The sequence below is a fragment of the Gasterosteus aculeatus genome, chromosome 1 (assembly GCF_964276395.1).
Source record: "Gasterosteus aculeatus chromosome 1, fGasAcu3.hap1.1, whole genome shotgun sequence".
Taxonomy (NCBI): domain Eukaryota; kingdom Metazoa; phylum Chordata; class Actinopteri; order Perciformes; family Gasterosteidae; genus Gasterosteus; species Gasterosteus aculeatus.
In genome coordinates, this window is record NC_135688.1 from 441,666 (window position 1) to 459,132 (window position 17,467).

The 17,467-nt window shown below is 47.5% G+C and overlaps 1 protein-coding gene across 2 annotated transcripts; it reads right to left on the bottom strand.

Moving 5' to 3' along the window:
• Positions 1-262: 262 nt before the first annotated feature.
• Positions 263-17,438, bottom strand: ano7 (anoctamin 7). Of its 2 annotated transcripts, none has more exons than XM_040183310.2 (24): positions 17,338-17,438; positions 16,201-16,340; positions 15,563-15,620; positions 15,046-15,176; positions 13,485-13,592; positions 12,824-12,960; positions 12,411-12,468; positions 10,501-10,611; positions 9,905-10,070; positions 9,737-9,827; positions 9,469-9,565; positions 8,801-8,944; positions 8,009-8,146; positions 7,812-7,907; positions 7,437-7,539; positions 6,364-6,475; positions 6,176-6,230; positions 5,804-5,901; positions 3,572-3,744; positions 3,267-3,472; positions 3,031-3,170; positions 1,225-1,315; positions 1,019-1,138; positions 263-943 (listed from the first exon to the last, which is right to left on the bottom strand). In XM_040183310.2, exons 2-24 carry the CDS (start codon positions 16,288-16,290, stop codon positions 872-874), a joined length of 2,595 nt encoding a protein of 864 aa, XP_040039244.2. In that variant the 5' UTR covers positions 16,291-16,340; positions 17,338-17,438; the 3' UTR covers positions 263-871. The 2 variants fall into 2 exon arrangements, with proteins under 2 accessions (XP_040039244.2, XP_040039251.2); XM_040183317.2 differs by having other exon boundaries at positions 16,201-16,300; positions 17,338-17,413.
• Positions 17,439-17,467: the final 29 nt, after the last annotated feature.

Consider the following 17,467-nt stretch of genomic DNA (forward strand, 5'->3'; position numbering starts at 1 on the left):
TTTGGTTCATTAAGTAAAAATGTTAAATATTTCATATCCAATGGAATCTAAGTAAAAAGCACAAAATAAAACAAACATACAGTTGTCATTTGCATCATTTCAAATTCTCTCGTACTCGTAGAAATATAAAAGCTTAACGATGTCTTTTTAATGGACATAGAAGACAGACTTAGATAATAGATAACATGCGCCGATAGCAAAACGCAGAAGCTCAGAGTAGAAAGGACAAGAAGAGGAAACAGTATCAAAGTGATAGAGGACAAACTATTACACATTCATTTATTTATTTTATATTCAAATGAAACAGGTTTAGTAGCTAGTAAAGATTTCCTGCTGCTGCACTCGGTAAGTGGCGTCATGCACTCAAATGATGATTAGTAGTCAATCAGTAACAACCAAAGAAGGAGTCAGTTGAAGGGAGAGCTGAGAGAGGGAGCGAATGCGACGAACAGCTACAGTCAGTCAATGGGGTTGTTAGTTATAGAGAGTAAGAGATGAAGAAGTGGTCAGCATTACGGAGTCCTTTTACAGATCATCTGGATTAGATGTTGTCATCTAAGGATTTCTTTCAGTCATGAAGGTCTCCATTAGGACAGAAGCTCTCAGAGATAATTTTCAGGTCCATCAGAAGTCTTGTAGATCTAATAGAGATCTACAGATGTCTGGCAGGTTCGACTCAGCAATTCAATGCGCGTCTGGTAGTTCTTCCAGATATCTACGAGGGCTCTTGTAGATCTAGAGGTTGAAGAGCCATCAAAGAGCTGGATCGGAATGGGAAGCTGGGTTCAGATAATGTGGACGTGTTTCAGCAGCTGCCTGTGGAGCTGGTTTGCTCTGGAATGACCGTCAGATCTGGTAAAGGACAGTCTCTCTATGAGGGTCTGGATATAGGACGGCCGGACGGGACGTCCTTCTCACCGGGAATCATGGTTTTCCCCAAAAACTGGAAGCACAGAACAAAGAATGAAGTCTAAAACCAGTCAGAACACATCCCAGGTCAGCTCCTCAGGGTTTTTACCTGGTTCTCAGCCAGCGCCTGTTTGGCCATGTAGTGCTCCCTCTTCATCTTCAGCTCCACCTCCTCGGGGACGTCAGGCACAATCAAGTCGATCAGACGGCCAATGGAGAAGACCACGTGCTGAGAAAGAGAGGGGGCAGGTTGTTAAAAACGGTGTTACATGTTTTATTCCTCATCCATTGCGTTTCTCTCTGGATCACACTCACCTCGAACACAATGACAAACGTCAGTCGGATGGCGAGAAGATGGAAGTACTCCGGGAGGTAATCGCCGTCTGCATCCCTGAAACCCTGATACCTGCAGGGCATCGGCAACATTAGCAACATCAATGACACCAGCAACATTAGCAACATCAATGACACCAGCAACATTAGCAACATCTGCAAAATCAGCACCATCTTTAACATCAGCGTGGGGTTGTTGTCTACCTGCAGGGTGTGTGTTGCTGGTTGTAGTTGCGTGGGGCCGTTGTCTACCTGCAGGGTGTGTGTTGCTGTGTGTAGTTGGGTGGGGTTGTTGCCTACCGGCAGGGTGTGTGTTGCTGTGTGTAGTTGGGTGGGGTTGTTGTCTACCTGCAGGGTGTGTGTTGCTGGTTGTAGTTGGGTGGGGTTGTTGTCTACCTGCAGGGTGTGTGTTGCTGTGTGTAGTTGGGTGGGGTTGTTGCCTACCTGCAGGGTGTGTGTTGCTGTGTGTAGTTGGGTGGGGTTGTTGTCTACCTGCAGGGTGTGTGTTGCTGGTTGTAGTTGGGTGGGGTTGTTGTCTACCTGCAGGGTGTGTGTTGCTGTGTGTAGTTGGGTGGGGTTGTTGCCTACCTGCAGGGTGTGTGTTGCTGGTTGTAGTTGGGTGGGGTTGTTGTCTACCTGCAGGGTGTGTGTTGCTGTGTGTAGTTGGGTGGGGTTGTTGTCTACCTGCAGGGTGTGTGTTGCTGTGTGTAGTTGCCTGGGGCCGTTGTCTACCTGCAGGGTGTGTGTTGCTGTGTGTAGTTGGGTGGGGTTGTTGTCTACCTGCAGGGTGTGTGTTGCTGGTTGTAGTTGCGTGGGGCCGTTGCCTACCTGCAGGGTGTGTGTTGCTGTGTGTAGTTGCGTGGGGCCGTTGCCTACCTGCAGGGTGTGTGTTGCTGGTTGTAGTTGCGTGGGGCCGTTGTCTACCTGCAGGGTGTGTGTTGCTGTGTGTAGTTGGGTGGGGTCGTTGCCTACCTGCAGGGTGTGTGTTGCTGGTTGTAGTTGCGTGGGGCCGTTGCCTACCTGCAGGGTGTGTGTTGCTGTGTGTAGTTGCGTGGGGCCGTTGCCTACCTGCAGGGTGTGTGTTGCTGGTTGTAGTTGCGTGGGGCCGTTGTCTACCTGCAGGGTGTGTGTTGCTGTGTGTAGTTGGGTGGGGTCGTTGCCTACCTGCAGGGTGTGTGTTGCTGGTTGTAGTTGCGTGGGGCCGTTGCCTACCTGCAGGGTGTGTGTTGCTGGTTGTAGTTGCGTGGGGCCGTTGTCTACCTGCAGGGTGTGTGTTGCTGTGTGTAGTTGGGTGGGGTCGTTGTCTACCTGCAGGGTGTGTGTTGCTGTGTGTAGTTGGGTGGGGTCGTTGCGTACCTGCAGGGTGTGTGTTGCTGTGTGTAGTTGCGTGGGACCGTTGTCTACCTGCTGGGTGTGTGTTGCTGTGTGTAGTTGGGTGATGTCGTTGTCTACCTGCAGGGTGTGTGTTGCTGTGTGTAGTTGGGTGGGGTTGTTGCCTACCTGCAGGGTGTGTGTTGCTGTGTGTAGTTGCGTGGGGCCGTTGCCTACCTGCAGGGTGTGTGTTGCTGGTTGTAGTTGTGTGGGGCCGTTGCCTACCTGCAGGGTGTGTGTTGCTGTGTGTAGTTGCGTGGGGCCGTTGCCTACCTGCAGGGTGTGTGTTGCTGTGTGTAGTTGCGTGGGGCCGTTGCCTACCTGCAGGGTGTGTGTTGCTGGTTGTAGTTGCGTGGGGCCGTTGCCTACCTGCAGGGTGTGTGTTGCTGGTTGTAGTTGTGTGGGGCCGTTGCCTACCTGCAGGGTGTGTGTTGCTGGTTGTAGTTGCGTGGGGCCGTTGCCAGGGTGAAGTTGATGAACCCGGTAAGTGTGCGGTCTCTGGTGTAGGCGTAGTATAGACGCGGCAGGAAGGAGGATGTAAATGCAATGAGGAACGCCTAAAGACAGCAGTTCAAGAAGGTTAGATCATATTTGCTGCTGATGGAGAAGGTCAAACTCGATTGGCTGCTGATTGACCCTCAAATCAATCTCACATTGCTGAGCACGGCCACGTGGGCGATGACCTGCAGGATTGGGAACCAGATGCCGATGTCCTGAGCCCGCTCGCCCACTGGCCGCCGATACTCCGTCACAAACTTCTGAGCGTCCAGGCGGATCTCCACCCAGTTGTTGATGAGCGCAAAGAGAGGCGCCAGAGGACAGGCTGCCACGAAGATGGTGATGAACCCAAACTGGATCACTGAGGAGAAAGAGGAGGAGGTGGAGGAGGAGGGAGAGGCAGACCTCCACGTTAAACACTGCTTTCCCTGGAGGATAAATCCAACGGAACCTGACTCACCCATCTCCAGGTATTCACTGAAGAGGCCTTCACAGCCCAGCAGCTGATAGTCCGTCTCCCAGGGAAAAACCTCCTCCTCCTGGACCTCTGTTCTCTCCTCATCTCCTCCCTTCTCCCTCGCTTGTTTCGGCCAATGACTTGACTTCCTCTTCTGCCACCAGCACCTCAATTTCCTGTCAGATAGTGAGCCATCAGTACAGGTCCAACGTTCTTTGGATGGAGATGAAGTCACATCGATCTAATTAGCGTTTACACTAAACTGACTAATCTAGTTAGGACTCTTCTAAAAGTCCTTTGAGTGATTTTGGGCACAAAGGGCTTTCGAACTGGGAGGGGATGGAGGAGAGTGTGCACTCGCTTGTCTAAATGGAAGCGTCGCTACCTGACGATCTAAAGCTCTTAGTGCTCATTTAGGGAGTCACTGTGTTGAGGAGTGTAAGGTCGGAGGAGAAGCAGACAGAGCCAACCAGGCAGACGCAGGTCTGATAACGAGAGTTAGAGACACACAAAGCACCACACAACACTCACGCTTTGTTCGTTGGGGTCACATTAATGTCAGGAGACCACACATTGTATGTGATTGGATCGGTGTTGCGGCGGGAGGACCTGCTCCTCCTCGACGGCAGTTTAGAAATCTTCTATATCAAACAACAAGTACAAAATGGAATGTTCTTCCTGATGTTGGCCAGTTGTTCTTCTGGCCTGCGGGCCGACAGAACTGCTCCTGGTTTTGTAGACAAGCGCTGATACTTGATCTGACAAATGAATCTACCAGAGCGAGAGAAGTTGTTTGGCTGTACAGAATAACCTCAACCAGACTTCCAATTTCGATCACGTTTTTCATACCCCAGTTGTCAAGAGTTCTGATTGCCCTTAACTTAATCGCCTCAACTCTTTGGCCGGGAAATTGTGGTCTCCTTCTGGTCTGGGAAGGAGTGGGTCAGGACGGTACTGCTTCATCTGCCTGTTGATGAGGGGGAACACGGACCCATTCTTCCTCCTGCACCTGGAGAATGTGGACCTCACTGGACCTTTTTACAGCGCTGTACTTCCAGCACAGTGGTTGCTTGGCACCACATGGGCCATACTCGATGTTCCCGGGAGGTGGCGGCTTGAGGAACCTTTGTTCTTTGTCACCCAATGCAACAGCTACCAACAGATACAAAGCACAACTGGATCCTGAACTTGTTCCCACTTGAACATCTTTATGTTCATTGTCCACGTCTGTCTGCACTCTTTCTCTGTTAAAGATGTGGTTTCAAGGTCTTGGGGAGGTTGTTTCTCTTCAGGGTTTTGTTTGGACTAGTTGTGTCTCCAAGTCACTAGGCTGCCTCCATAAGGACGCATTTGTCCACCGCATACGTCACTTCGTCCACCACATACGTCACTTCTGCTGCGACTCGACTGTCCCAATCTGTTGTCGTCCTCCGAATGTGGTCGAGGGACGCAGACTTTAGAACAAACTGCTCTTAGTGATGACGTTAACTGTGTCCTGTTGCCCCCCATACGGCCCCTGAGCCCCCGGGTCCATGTGCTGTTCTTATGAACATCAATGTACTACACACATTTATAACACACACAAGGAGCAGCTCGTCTGCAGTTATTAGTGAAAAGTCACTTTAATGACGTTCACACTTTAGAGGCTGACTGACGCTGAGGCGGTTTTATAAAGTAAACAGCCTAACTGGTTTCATTTGAATATAAAAATAAATTCTTCTCTCAGCCTGAAATCTCTCATGCTCCGGAGGAGAAGCATATCTTCCCAAATCCTAAAAGGTAAAGCTGATGACGCAGGCAGGAAGTTCCCCCGTAGGACAGACCGTCCCATGTCAGAGGCCGCTCGCTTCAGCCTATGCGGTTGATGGAGGACCAGCCCAGGTAGACCAGAAGGCTGCTGGAGGCTGGAGGCTACAAGGATGCAGCCTAGCGACTTTGAGACACAGCCAAGAACTCGCCAAAGAGGAAAAGGGTCCACTCGTTGGTGAACTATCGTTCTGGGACTGCTAATTTGGCCATTTGGTTAACGTGCAGAGCGTCTGAAGTCCAGACTAAGGGTAGACTACAGTGGGGTGATGATTAATGTTCTGTGCTCACCTGACTTGTTTTTATTTATTTGTTTTATTTTCCTGATGTTAAAATGAAAATGTGGCAGGGATCTGGGTTTCTCCAGGACTTTGGAAACCAAAACCAAGTCTTCTACTCTCCTCTCATCTGCTCTCCTCATGTTCTTACGGCCAGATGAACTCCTGGGCGTTGTTGATCAGCTGCTTTCCCACCATGATGACCAGCAGCTCTTGGGCCAGTTCAATGAGACAACCTCCGGCTCCACACTGTGACACAGGAGCACAGGTATCAGTACGTTAATCGTCTGTGAGGTGGAGCAGCTGTTCTCACTAGAGGACACAAGGACGAGCATACAGGAGGAGGCCGGCATTGAACTGCCGACCCCGTGGTTAAAGGTACGACTCGTTTTCTGGTTCAATTCCCAGCTCCCAGCAAAGTGCCCTCGAGCAGTACATTGATGCACAAGTTTCACCATCATCATCATCCCCCTCCCCCTCCTCTTCCTCCTCAGCTGCATCATCATCAGTTTAACAGACTCACGTCTTCGTTACGAACTCCAAACAGAGTTTTGTAGTTTCCCGGGTAACCGATGAACCTGAAGACAACAAACAAATAACAACTAGAAACGTCTCAATACATTTCAATCAGGTTCCCAGTAGAGAAGAAGAATCATCGGGGATGAAGGTAAAAGGAGCTCTGGAGCTCCGATTGCTCACGGTGCCTCTCACCTGCCTTTGAAGAAGGCGATGTAGACCGGAGACGAGTAGAAGTTCACAAACTGGAAGACGAAAACTTTGAGGATGAACATGTCTTCGTATTTCGACTGAGTCCGATGCATCTCTGACAGAAAAAGCAACAGAAACAACAGCTGAGTCTTCATCTGGGAGAGGTTCTGTGTGTGATCCTGGGCCTCTCACCCCTGGGTGCCCCGAGGCTCCGTTCTGAGCCCCCTCGTGTAAGAGCCAGAAGGCTGTATATTGTTTAATTGGAGTTTTGGGAATGTCGATCATTTGTTTTTTGATTTGTCCTCGTTGGGCTCGACCTGAAAATATGTGTCACATATTGAGTCGTATTTGTTAGAATGACACTCCCTTTATCGATATATTCACGTCATGATGAGAAGAGCTGCATTAGGCAATAGAGGGCAGTTTTTCTACCGTGTGACAGAATGTGCTTTTTGTGTATTTAGTTTAATTAGTATTAACGCTTTTGCTGTGTGCAATAAACATCAAACGGGTTGAAAGATCTCCTGTCATTTGCGTTAAGGAAATGAAATCGCTGCGTCTGCAGCTCAATTGCGGCTTAGTAATGAACATCACCAAAGGAACGCCGCTACACCTCCTCTCTGCACACCAACTGTCATCCGCACACATGCCATCGCTATGCTGATGACACCCAACTAATCCTGTCCACTCCCTAATGTGAGACACCTGTAGCAGCAGGAATCTCAGTAGATGACCGCACACCACCTGAAGATTAACCTTCACAAGACCACCAACGGCCTGACCGCAACATCTGAAAACGCTGTTCCAACCCTGACTGCTGGGATCCTCTGTGTGACACTCAACAGGTTCTGGTCGTCTCCCGCCTTGGTTGTTGTAACACCTCAGGTCTACAAGCCAGCGCCACCCGACCTCTGCAGCAGCGCCGCTGGTCTTAACCTCTGCTCCTCCTCTACCTTCACGGAAGGTTTGGGCAAAAACATTTAAACTCTTTGTTGCTGAGACACTGAGGAAGAGGAGGGTGAGACAAAAGGTGAGGGACCAAAGAAGATGAGGGTGAGACAGGAGGTGAGACTCACCCCATCGGGTGAGTAGGCGAGCCAGTGAAGTGTAAACCTTGGACAACATGAGGATGACCAACAGGTTCAACACGGATCCTGAGATACTGGCTACCCTCCCAGCCTGTAGACACACATACGCACACACACAAAAACACACATCAACAAGACACATGTGTACTCAAAGGTTCTCTATTTCATATTCAGATCATTCATATTTCATCTCACAACTAAATGACAAAAATATATGTACAGAATTGTGCATTCAATGCCCTGCACTGTTAGCACTGTTAGCCCTGTTAGCCCCGTTAGCCCTGTTAGCCGTTAGGCAGGTTCAGGATCAGGAATGAGGAAACGTTTGTTGCCATAGTCTGTCAGACACACGGTTGTACTCACAGAGCCCGTTAAGAAGCTGCCGGACTCGTAGATGATGACGGTGACTATGGTGCGATACAGGATGACGGCCATGAGGAACATCAGCACCATGATGACCTGTACACAGGAAGGTTAATGAGCTAACATGTTACTGCCCTCCAAGGAGGTCTTTGGGTCAGTGACCGCGACTGTTCAGGGTCAGAGGTCAGGAGGCCCACCATGAGGATGATGACCATGCAGCCAGTCATTGTCCTGTTGAGGCGCTTCGTGTGAGGGAAGTAAGGTTCCTCTGCTCCCGTCACGGAGTTCCTCATGGTCATCGGAGCCATGGCAGTGAACTCCGGACGAGGTCTCTCCTAAAGGGGACAGAGGGATCACAGTTTAGTCCTGATCCTCTATGTGAACCCGTCACTGAGGGAAGGGAGACGTCTTGGTTCTGTAGAATCAGAAGCAGAACTGAGGGGGGCAGACACCAAAAGCAAAGCCAGTAGATTCCGTGCAAAGTCAAAGCACAGAGGCGACTGGTTGTGGAGGAAGCTCATTTTCAACGGGCGGCACAAGGAGACGCGTAAGAGCGAAAGGAGCCGTTTCACCAAATGGGAAGATTGGAATTTTTCAACGCTGTCTATCGAAAGCCAATCGGCGCTGAGATGCTCCGCTCGCCATCGACGCACTTCCTGGAGGAGTCGGTGACATTCCAGCTGTGTGCGGCGACGGATGACGTCATGAACCCGAACACAACACCGGTTCCGACGTTTGTGTAGTTCACACAACAAATAAAGAGCATAAATAGTGGTCGTTTATTTCCATGGTGGATAGTGGAAATTATTATAACTTACGGACACAGGTGACAGAGATAAGCCACGCCCCCTTACAGGTACGAATGAAGCGAATGATCTACAACTGGTCGGGCGAACGCAGCATCACAGTAGTAGAATGAGAGGGTTACTCAAGGGACTCTGGTGAGTAGAGACACACTCTAACGAGAGACGCCAGTGTGAGACACGTACCTCGATGTCCTGGAACTCTGAGCAGTCCCAGCGGTGAGACAGGACCGAGCAGGTCCTCTTCCAGTACTCCAGGAAGGTGACAGACCACAGAGACATGAAGACGCTGAAGAACACCGTCCCCCCATTATCAAACATGATGCCAGCCTGCAGGGTGAGACAGACAGGGAGTGAGACAGACAGAGAGTGAGACAGACAGACAGGGGTCAGACAGACAGCCAGACAGCGAGTGAGACAGACAGTGAGACAGACAGGGGTCAGACAGACAGACAGCGAGTGAGACAGACAGGGGTCAGACAGACAGACAGCGAGTGAGACAGACAGGGGTCAGACAGACAGCCAGCGAGTGAGACAGACAGGGGTCAGACAGACAGACAGCGAGTGAGACAGACAGGGGTCAGACAGACAGCCAGACAGCGAGTGAGACAGACAGTGAGACAGACAGGGGTCAGACAGACAGACAGCGAGTGAGACAGACAGGGGTCAGACAGACAGCCAGACAGAGAGTGAGACAGACAGTGAGACAGACAGCGAGTGAGACAGACAGGGATGCCATGAATTGTGGGTAATTCCCTTAGCCAAAGTGTGACAGAAAGGCTTCACGAAAGACTCATACAGTTGATGATACAAGCAGTCCCGCCCCCCTGTCACTCAAAGAAACAGACAGGTACCTTGAAGGTGACACAGATGCTGGAGTAGTTCCAGTGGGAGCAGATGTTACAGAGAGGACACATGGTGAAGCTGTTTCCGCTGTCACACAACTCCTTCCTGCACACGGACACACGGGTGTGAGGGTCTCATTTGGTGGATAAAAGTTGCATATAAGCAAAAAAAAAGATATTACAAATACATTAAAGTGTCAACAGAAAAGAGAAGTTTTGGTGAGGTTTATTTGCAATGCATTGTGGGACAACAATGAGCACACAACTTCACACTCACGCCGGAACGTCAGTGGCCATGAGCCAGAACCCGAACAAGAAGACCACGGTGCCGACCAGCGACGCCGGCAGCAGCCAGCCGGTGTAGAAACCTGCGGTGAGACACGGTGACGCGGTTTGAGCCGACATGTCAGCGGAGGCCGTCGCCGATGCGTCTGCTGATTGTTACCCAGCCAGGCGAAGTAGAGCGCTATCTTCTCCCCAAAGTACTCCCTGATGTGGTCCAGAGGCTGGTAGTGTCTCCAGGAGGACCACGTGGCCCAGTAGGAGTACAGGATCTCCCTTAGAACTAGCGACTGGGGAGAGACGGGGGGCGTCGGCAGCCGGAAACCTCCCTGCACACAGAGTGTGGACAGCGCTTATCCTCACTGACATGGGGTCAGATCAGTCTCAATAATCGCAAATGCACACAGAAAGATTCACAAATATATAATAATAAATATATTATATTTGATTCAAAAATGCAAAAAAAACCTGAATTCTTTTAAAGCCAGAATCTACTTGTCTGGCACAACGTCAGTGACGCTGATTTAAAGACCCAGCGCACAAGACGTCTCCCTCTTTAGTGCTTTTTTCAGCCTCATACTGTACTTTTATGCTAACGCGTGCTGCACTTTTATGCTAACGCATGCTGTACTGTGCAAGTTTTAGGGGTCTTTAGGGTTAAAGATAGAGGAACGGCTTTTGTTGGTTTTAGGCAAAGGAGCTTTGTTAAGATGAGGGTTAGTTGGTGTCAAAGGTTAAAGGTCGGGGTCATGAGCTCACCTCGTGCAGCGGATAGGCTGCAGTGAAGACCTGCTCCGTTATCAGTCGATCGATTCCCACCTCCCCTCGCTTTACCGACCCGTACGCCGTCCTGGCCAGGATCTCGTACAGCTGCAGGGACACGGTCACTGCAGAGACACTGAGCGGACTAAAACCAGCGCTGCCGCAAACCCCTGTGGTGGAGTCCTGATGTCACTTCCTGTCTACCATGTCGGATTGGCCCTTTAAATCTGTGCAAGTTTATGAAAGCACAGGAGATCGAGGACGCTTCTCTGAGGAACGCCACGATATATTGATGTTGCATCTTTATTAGAGCTGTCAACATAAATGCATTAATCTATGTGATTAATGTGGTTGAGGTTACTACAACAAAATATTTTAACGTAGTAGTTTAATGTTTATTTACTTCCGCGAAACGGCCGCTCGCTGCAGTCAGTTACATCAAGATGGGGAGAGCTTTTTGCAAACAGTGGTGCGCCATACAGCAGAGAACTGTGCAGAGGACAGTGACGTGCAGTCAGGGTAGGTAAGGTAGGCACTGCCTCCCCTCAACAGCTGACGTCACTACCAGCTACGTTGTAAACGTGATCCCCGCAAAATACAAAGTCGAAATGACGGCTGTGTTCGCTGATATCACAGATCTGAGACAAGTTTATAACGCTACTTCCATCTCGACATCTAAGGTTACCCCGCGCGGCACACAGTCTGCAGAGGACCACCACTGTGTCCCTGAAAGATCGTGGTTAGAAAACGTCCTGCTAAATGTGGGGAGATTGTTGCCACTTCAAACACAGCCGTTAAATGATGGAGCGTTGACAGCAAAGTGGACGAGGACAACAGGAAGAGTCGCTAGTTCAACATGTACATGCTTTCTAAGGTGATAAGTCATTACTTTTAGAATTTAGTCTTTAGAAGGAAAACAAACATTGTAACAACAACATTCATTAATCGCCATTAAACAAGATTAATGAATTAGAAAATTTGCAATTACTTAATTTTTTCTATTGACAGCCCTAATCTTTATCTTTTGTCCTTTCTGTCGGATAGAATCTAAAGCCAATTTCGAATAGATAAGTCACCTTTTTGTACTATAAGTATTACTAAATTATTTATGTATTCATTTCTTAATGTTGTGTTTTTTGGAAAACAAATATACAATGAATCAAATGAAATAACAGACCACTTGGACGTAACACATCACCTTTTTGTCCAACATAGAGTTCTAAAAAACAACATTTATAATATTGATACACATACTTCATTAAAACAGTTATTTGTGTTATGTTTTCTACACATCATTAAAGTGAGTTATTGGTTCTGCAGAACAAACACTGACAGGGTTCTTCTGGCCGGTTTAGTTTGCTCTGCTGAAGGTGTGCACGTACAAGCATCCCTGCTGTTTACAGACGTTGTTTGAGGAGGAGGCGTCGCCACTCACAGCATCCGTCTGCCGATTGAAACATCCTGTAATCTGAGCCAATCACGGCCATCTGTGAGGACCTCGCCATCGTCGGGTATTCTGCCCCACCAGGATGAGACCTTGGGGCCACTGCAGCTCTCAATGGGCCCACTTTACTTTTGGACGGACAGAAGCTCCGAACTCGGTGGCTGGCGGATGGTTTTCTGGTATCAAATCTCTCAAGTTAATCTGCACCCTGACGGTAAAACATTAAGCAAAGCAGCCTCGTCTCCTTCTCACTCACACAGAGCTGTGTGTCAGTTTGTGATCGTCTTCAAATGTCCCTAAATACAATAAGGTTTAAACCAACTAGCACACAGAATCCCATCACTGGAGCGGTTTGTTTGTTCTGAGGGCTCCATGTTGGCTCTTGTCTCAAATGGGCTTTATTGGTAGAATTGCATAGTCCTGCTTATATGCAACGTTAAGATTGAAATTGCTACAGACTCACCACCTGGTGTCTTTGAGACGTCTTGAAGAAGGTGTTTTTGTTGTTGCTGCCCAGAAACCTGCAGACAGAGAACAGACTATTTTATAGTATAGTATCTGCACTCACCTTTAAACTCCTTTCAGTAGTAGAGGCCTCTAATTTGCAGGTAAATATATTTTTTCATAATTTTCTTTTGTTCATTTTTACATGAACATAGTAAGCAACACAGCCTTTTCCTGAGCATATAAATGCATTATTTAGTAGATCTGGTCTCCACTCCCTGATTCAGTCAGGGAGTGGAGACCAGATCTACTGGTTTGGTTCTTACCTTTCACATATATTAGCACCATACGTATAATATTTTAGGCGGCAAGTTTTTGCATCTTTTGTCTCATTTATTTCTCATGCTGTTCTGGTCTGTTGGAGGTTTTTACCTCTGCAGCTTGTTATTCCTGAACTGACAGGTGTAGAAGTCAGGTGGGGGGTTGGGGACATCCTGAGACAGAAGGTTAGGGAGGGACAGTCGGGAGAAGATCTGCGCGGACCAGTTAGTGATCGGAGCGGTGACCACCTGCAGGTGGACAGAAGACAGAGGACACATGCTTATAGTTAGGGCTGGCTCAAGTTTATAACCCTGGCGCCTTCTTCCTCTCCTTCATCAGATTTAACTGTATTAAAGTATAAATTATAAGTCTGTCAATTAAAATAAGTACATTCATCATACTAAGCAGGGCTAGCTAGGTTAGGGCTGGTTCAGGTTTATGGTTAGGGCTGGTTCAGGTTTATGGTTAGGGCTGGTTCAGGTTTATGGTTAGGGCTGGTTCAGGTTTATGGTTAGGGCTGGTTCAGGTTTATGGTTAGGGCTGGTTCAGGTTTATGGTTAGGGCTGGTTCAGGTTTATAGTTAGGGCTGGTTCAGGTTTATAGTTAGGGCTGGTTCAGGTTTATAGTTAGGGCTGGTTCAGGTTTATAGTTAAGGCAGATCTAACTTGTCTTCTTCCGCAGAGGGGTTTTTCTTTTCACGCAGATTAGGAGGGGTTATAATCAGGACACCACCTCATGAGACGGGTTAGGTCAAGGGAACTTGAATGTTTACCTGCAGAGGAACTCTAAGGCTGATCTCTTCAGCGTAGTAGCAGAGGACACTCCATGGAGCACTGAGGAGGACAAAAGTGATCTTTGTCTTCGCCTCAATGACCTCCTTCTGCAGAGACACAAACAAACTGGTTTGATCTTGATCTCTTCAGAGTTCACGTCAATTGCGAAATGGGGTGATGGTGGCGCATGGACCGAGTCGCAAGGTTGGCGGTTCGAACCCCGGCTTCTCCATGTCCCATGTCAAAGTGTCCCTGAGCAAGACACCTGACCTAACTCAAACTAAGATAGTACAAGTATTTAATAAAGACCTATTTAACTACTCAAAAAGCCTACAGGCAAACAGGGACTAAAATTCCAAGCAATCAAAAAACTCCCCGTCACACGACACCAACATAAAGACAATGAACCGACCAGATGACGAGGGACACACATGGTTTAAATGCACCGGGGAGGTGCAGGTGATTGGACACAGCAGACATGAATCAGGAATCAGGAAACATTTATTACCAAAATATGTCAAACATATAAGGAATTTGTCTTGGCGGTTGGTGCGTGACAGTAGACAGTGTGACAATAGACAACAAGACAGCAGTGCACAAGTAATAAAATGAAATGCTAATGCAATGGGTAAGTAGAATAAGGATATGGGTTAGTATAAAATAAGAGAATAAAGTTAAAGTTAAAAATTTAAAATATTAAAAAAGTTTAAAAATATTAAGCATTAAGTGCACATCGAATAAGTGACAAAGTGACGAGTGAGAAATGACACTAAAGTGGCATGTGCAGTATGAGGGGGAGTGACCGGTGGAGTGTTATAGTCAGTCAGTGGGGGACCGGCTCTGTTGATGAGCCCGACTGCCGACGGGAAGAAACTGTTGGTGTGGCGGGAGGTCTTAGTCCTGATGGACCTCAGCCTCCTGCCAGATGGAAGGGGCACAAGCAGTTTATGTCCGGGGTGAGAGGGGTCGGCTACCATCTTTTTAGCTGCTTCAGAGACCTGGAAGCGAACAAGTCCTGCAGGGACGGCAGATTACAGCCGATCAGCCTCTCTGCAGAGCGGAGGACACGCTGCAGCCTGCCCTTGTCCTTGGCTGTGGCTGCAGCGTACCAGACGGTGATGGAGGAGCAGAGGATGGACTCCATGATGGCCGTGTAGAAGTGGACCATCATCGTCTTTGGCAGGTTGAATTTCTTCAGCTGCCTCAGGAAGAACAACCTCTGCTGAGCCTTCTTGGTGATGGAGCTGATGTTCAGCTGTGATCTAATATAACTGAACTAATACATAGAACTGAAAATGTATACATTTTGCAGTTATATGTATAAATGCTCTTACATGCGGTTGTGCAAGCGTTTCACATGTATCTCTGTTCCACCGGAAGGTGGAAACAAGGGGTGCAGGTTGTGAACAGCGAAAAGCGTCAATCATGTGTGTGAGAAAGCGTTTGAATAGTGTTTCATTAGTACGTGTAAGAGAATGTCTGCCTCTTTGAACAGTTGTGTCACTGTTCAAACACATCTCAGAGATGTGATGTTTGACTTAAGGGGTTTGTTTTACTCACCTGCTCCTGCAGCAGGCCGCAGTCTCTCAGCTTGTTCAGAAACACCTTTCTCCACTCCTTGTGGGCGGGGCTTACACCTCTGCTTTCCTCCCTCTGTGAGCTCAGAGGCTCCTCCCACACCAAGACAAAATCTGGCCAATAGGAGCACAGCGTTTAAAACTTGCATCGTGGATCACTGACGATCACTCAGGAAAAACGTTAAAAGGACCTGGGTTCTGTAAAACGAACCAGGTTCTGCTACTTAACCCAAAGAGAAGATACAGTTTCTCACTTAGTCCTCAGACTGTCTGTTTGTCTACACACCAGTGGGGAGGATTTACAAACACATCTAGAATACTGAGTAGTTTGGTCAGAAATTGGTCCAGTAGACTGTGACTAGTACTTAGTACAGAGTTCTGTCAGTAAACTCCATCTTAGATTTAGACAAAAACTCTACTTCACATCAACACCTCAAACAAGCTTCAAAACGTCTCAGTTCTTTTACTCTTTGTGCTATTAGTGCGTTTGTTTTACTCACCAACTCGACTAAACCCGTCACTGAAGACGTTCCTGTCAGGACGATGAACAGGTGCATCCTGGGAAATGATAACAAAATCCCTCAGGACATCTTAATATTTGAACCTCCATAACAAAAATCGAAAACAACCAAACCAATGAATTAAAACCCGGATTGATGGAATAGTTCATCTGTTCTCCCTCCACTAACCAATCACATTCCTCCATTAGGTCACATGAACTCATGTTAGGCTATAAAGAAACTCCCCCGGTTAATTAGAGCAGATCGTACTCTGTGATATTAACTGTTTACTTTGTGGCTAATGAGGCTGCGTCTCTTCATCACACACTTCCTGTTTCCTGTTTCCTGTTTCCTGTCCGCTAAAACCAACGGAGCTCATTCTACATTCTACATCTTAGTTATGAAGTACACGATTCAGACAATTGTTCGACTTTGATGATGTGCAAAAGCTTTAAAACGTCATTCTTCAACTTCATAATTTCATCCCCCGTGTTGGGAAATAAATGTAGTACTTACAGTATTTATAGTACTCATAGTACTTGGAGTAGTTAGGGTACTTTAAGTGCATATAATAATTGTATAATGGCAAATATGATTTATTAAAGTAATGATGACCATCGGCCGTCGTGTCACGTTACCGCGGCGATGCTGCCGTAGTCCGTCTCCGCCTGGGTTTCCATGGCGATGAGTTCTGCGCTGTCCTCCCTCTGCTCCACTCTCCTCCTCATCCTCCCTCACCTCCTCCCCCCGCAGGTACACAACAGAAAAGAGGAGGAGCCTAACAAACGCGCTGGATGGTCATTGGTTTGTTCCTTTGTTCGTCAATGATGTTCAAACACGAAGGTTGATTACACAGAAAATACACAGGGAGAAGTACGTGAGTCTGGAGGATTCACGTACTTATACAACGGCTAATGTCACCAAGCGCCCTCGGTGATGTCATCGGCTGGCAGCGTTCTGATTGGCTGCTGAGCAATAAGGTGACTTTGATCCTTCTGTTGAACTTTTATCTTTTTCATTTGAAGCCAACGCAGAAAACTGTTTTCTTTATCCCACATTATTTGATTGATTAATCAACTTATTTTTTTATTGATCGCATTCATTTTCCGAGAAGATGAAAGCAACTCAGTTCATTTCGTGAATACTTTCTTTATTGAACGGGGCGTCGCTCATGAGGACAGAGCGCAGGATGCTGCAGGCGGCGCCACGCAAACAACCAGCGCTCCTCTTCACACGGACTGCAGAGCAGCCTGTTGAAGGCCTGTTGATTACAATAAATAGGTCTAAAAAATATGTTTATTACGTTTGACTGTTCAGTACTATTTATATTCATTACATTTAAAAAGACATAAAAGTAACTTAAAAGTTACTTTCCAGAGTAACTAATTACTTTTGATACACAGTAACTGGTAAGTAATTCAGTTACCTTTAAAAGAAGCAACTACTAAATACTCATTTTCAGTAACTTGCCCAACACAGGTTAAAAGTGAGCAGAGGGAATTAATCTTCCTCTGGAAATTTACCCTCATTTCAAACCCTTATTCACAATCAGAATGTTTTACAGCCACATGCACAAATCTCTATTAGCGGTGTCTAATTCTAAATATCATACTGAACAAACAAGACTGGAAAAGATCCTGCAACAGGTCAAGATAAAATATCAACCAAGTGCTGTACAGTTTGCTGTGATTGCCCACTAACCAGTTAGAATCATCTTTAAATAAGAATATATGTGATTTAATATATAAAGTACTTCGTATAACTCACACACTCACCTGTGCATGCAGTGGGTCTCGGGCTCAGGTGAGTCTCCAGCTCAAAGACGTGCAGCTTTCTGTCTGAGCTTCCAGATGCGGACTGAGCTGTACAAGCCCCGCCCCCTCATTAACCCCGCCCCCCGCCTTT

Coding starts and splice junctions, on each gene's coding strand:
- ano7 (XM_040183310.2), bottom strand. CDS start 16,290: ATGAGGAGGAGAGTGGAGCAGAGGGAGGACAGCGCAGAACTCATCGCC. Junction 5,902..6,175: donor TTGGAGTTCGTAACGAAGAC/GTGAGTCTGTTA, acceptor CCTGTGTCACAG/TGTGGAGCCGGAGGTTGTCT. Junction 3,171..3,266: donor ACGTGGCCGTGCTCAGCAAT/GTGAGATTGATT, acceptor TGCTGTCTTTAG/GCGTTCCTCATTGCATTTAC.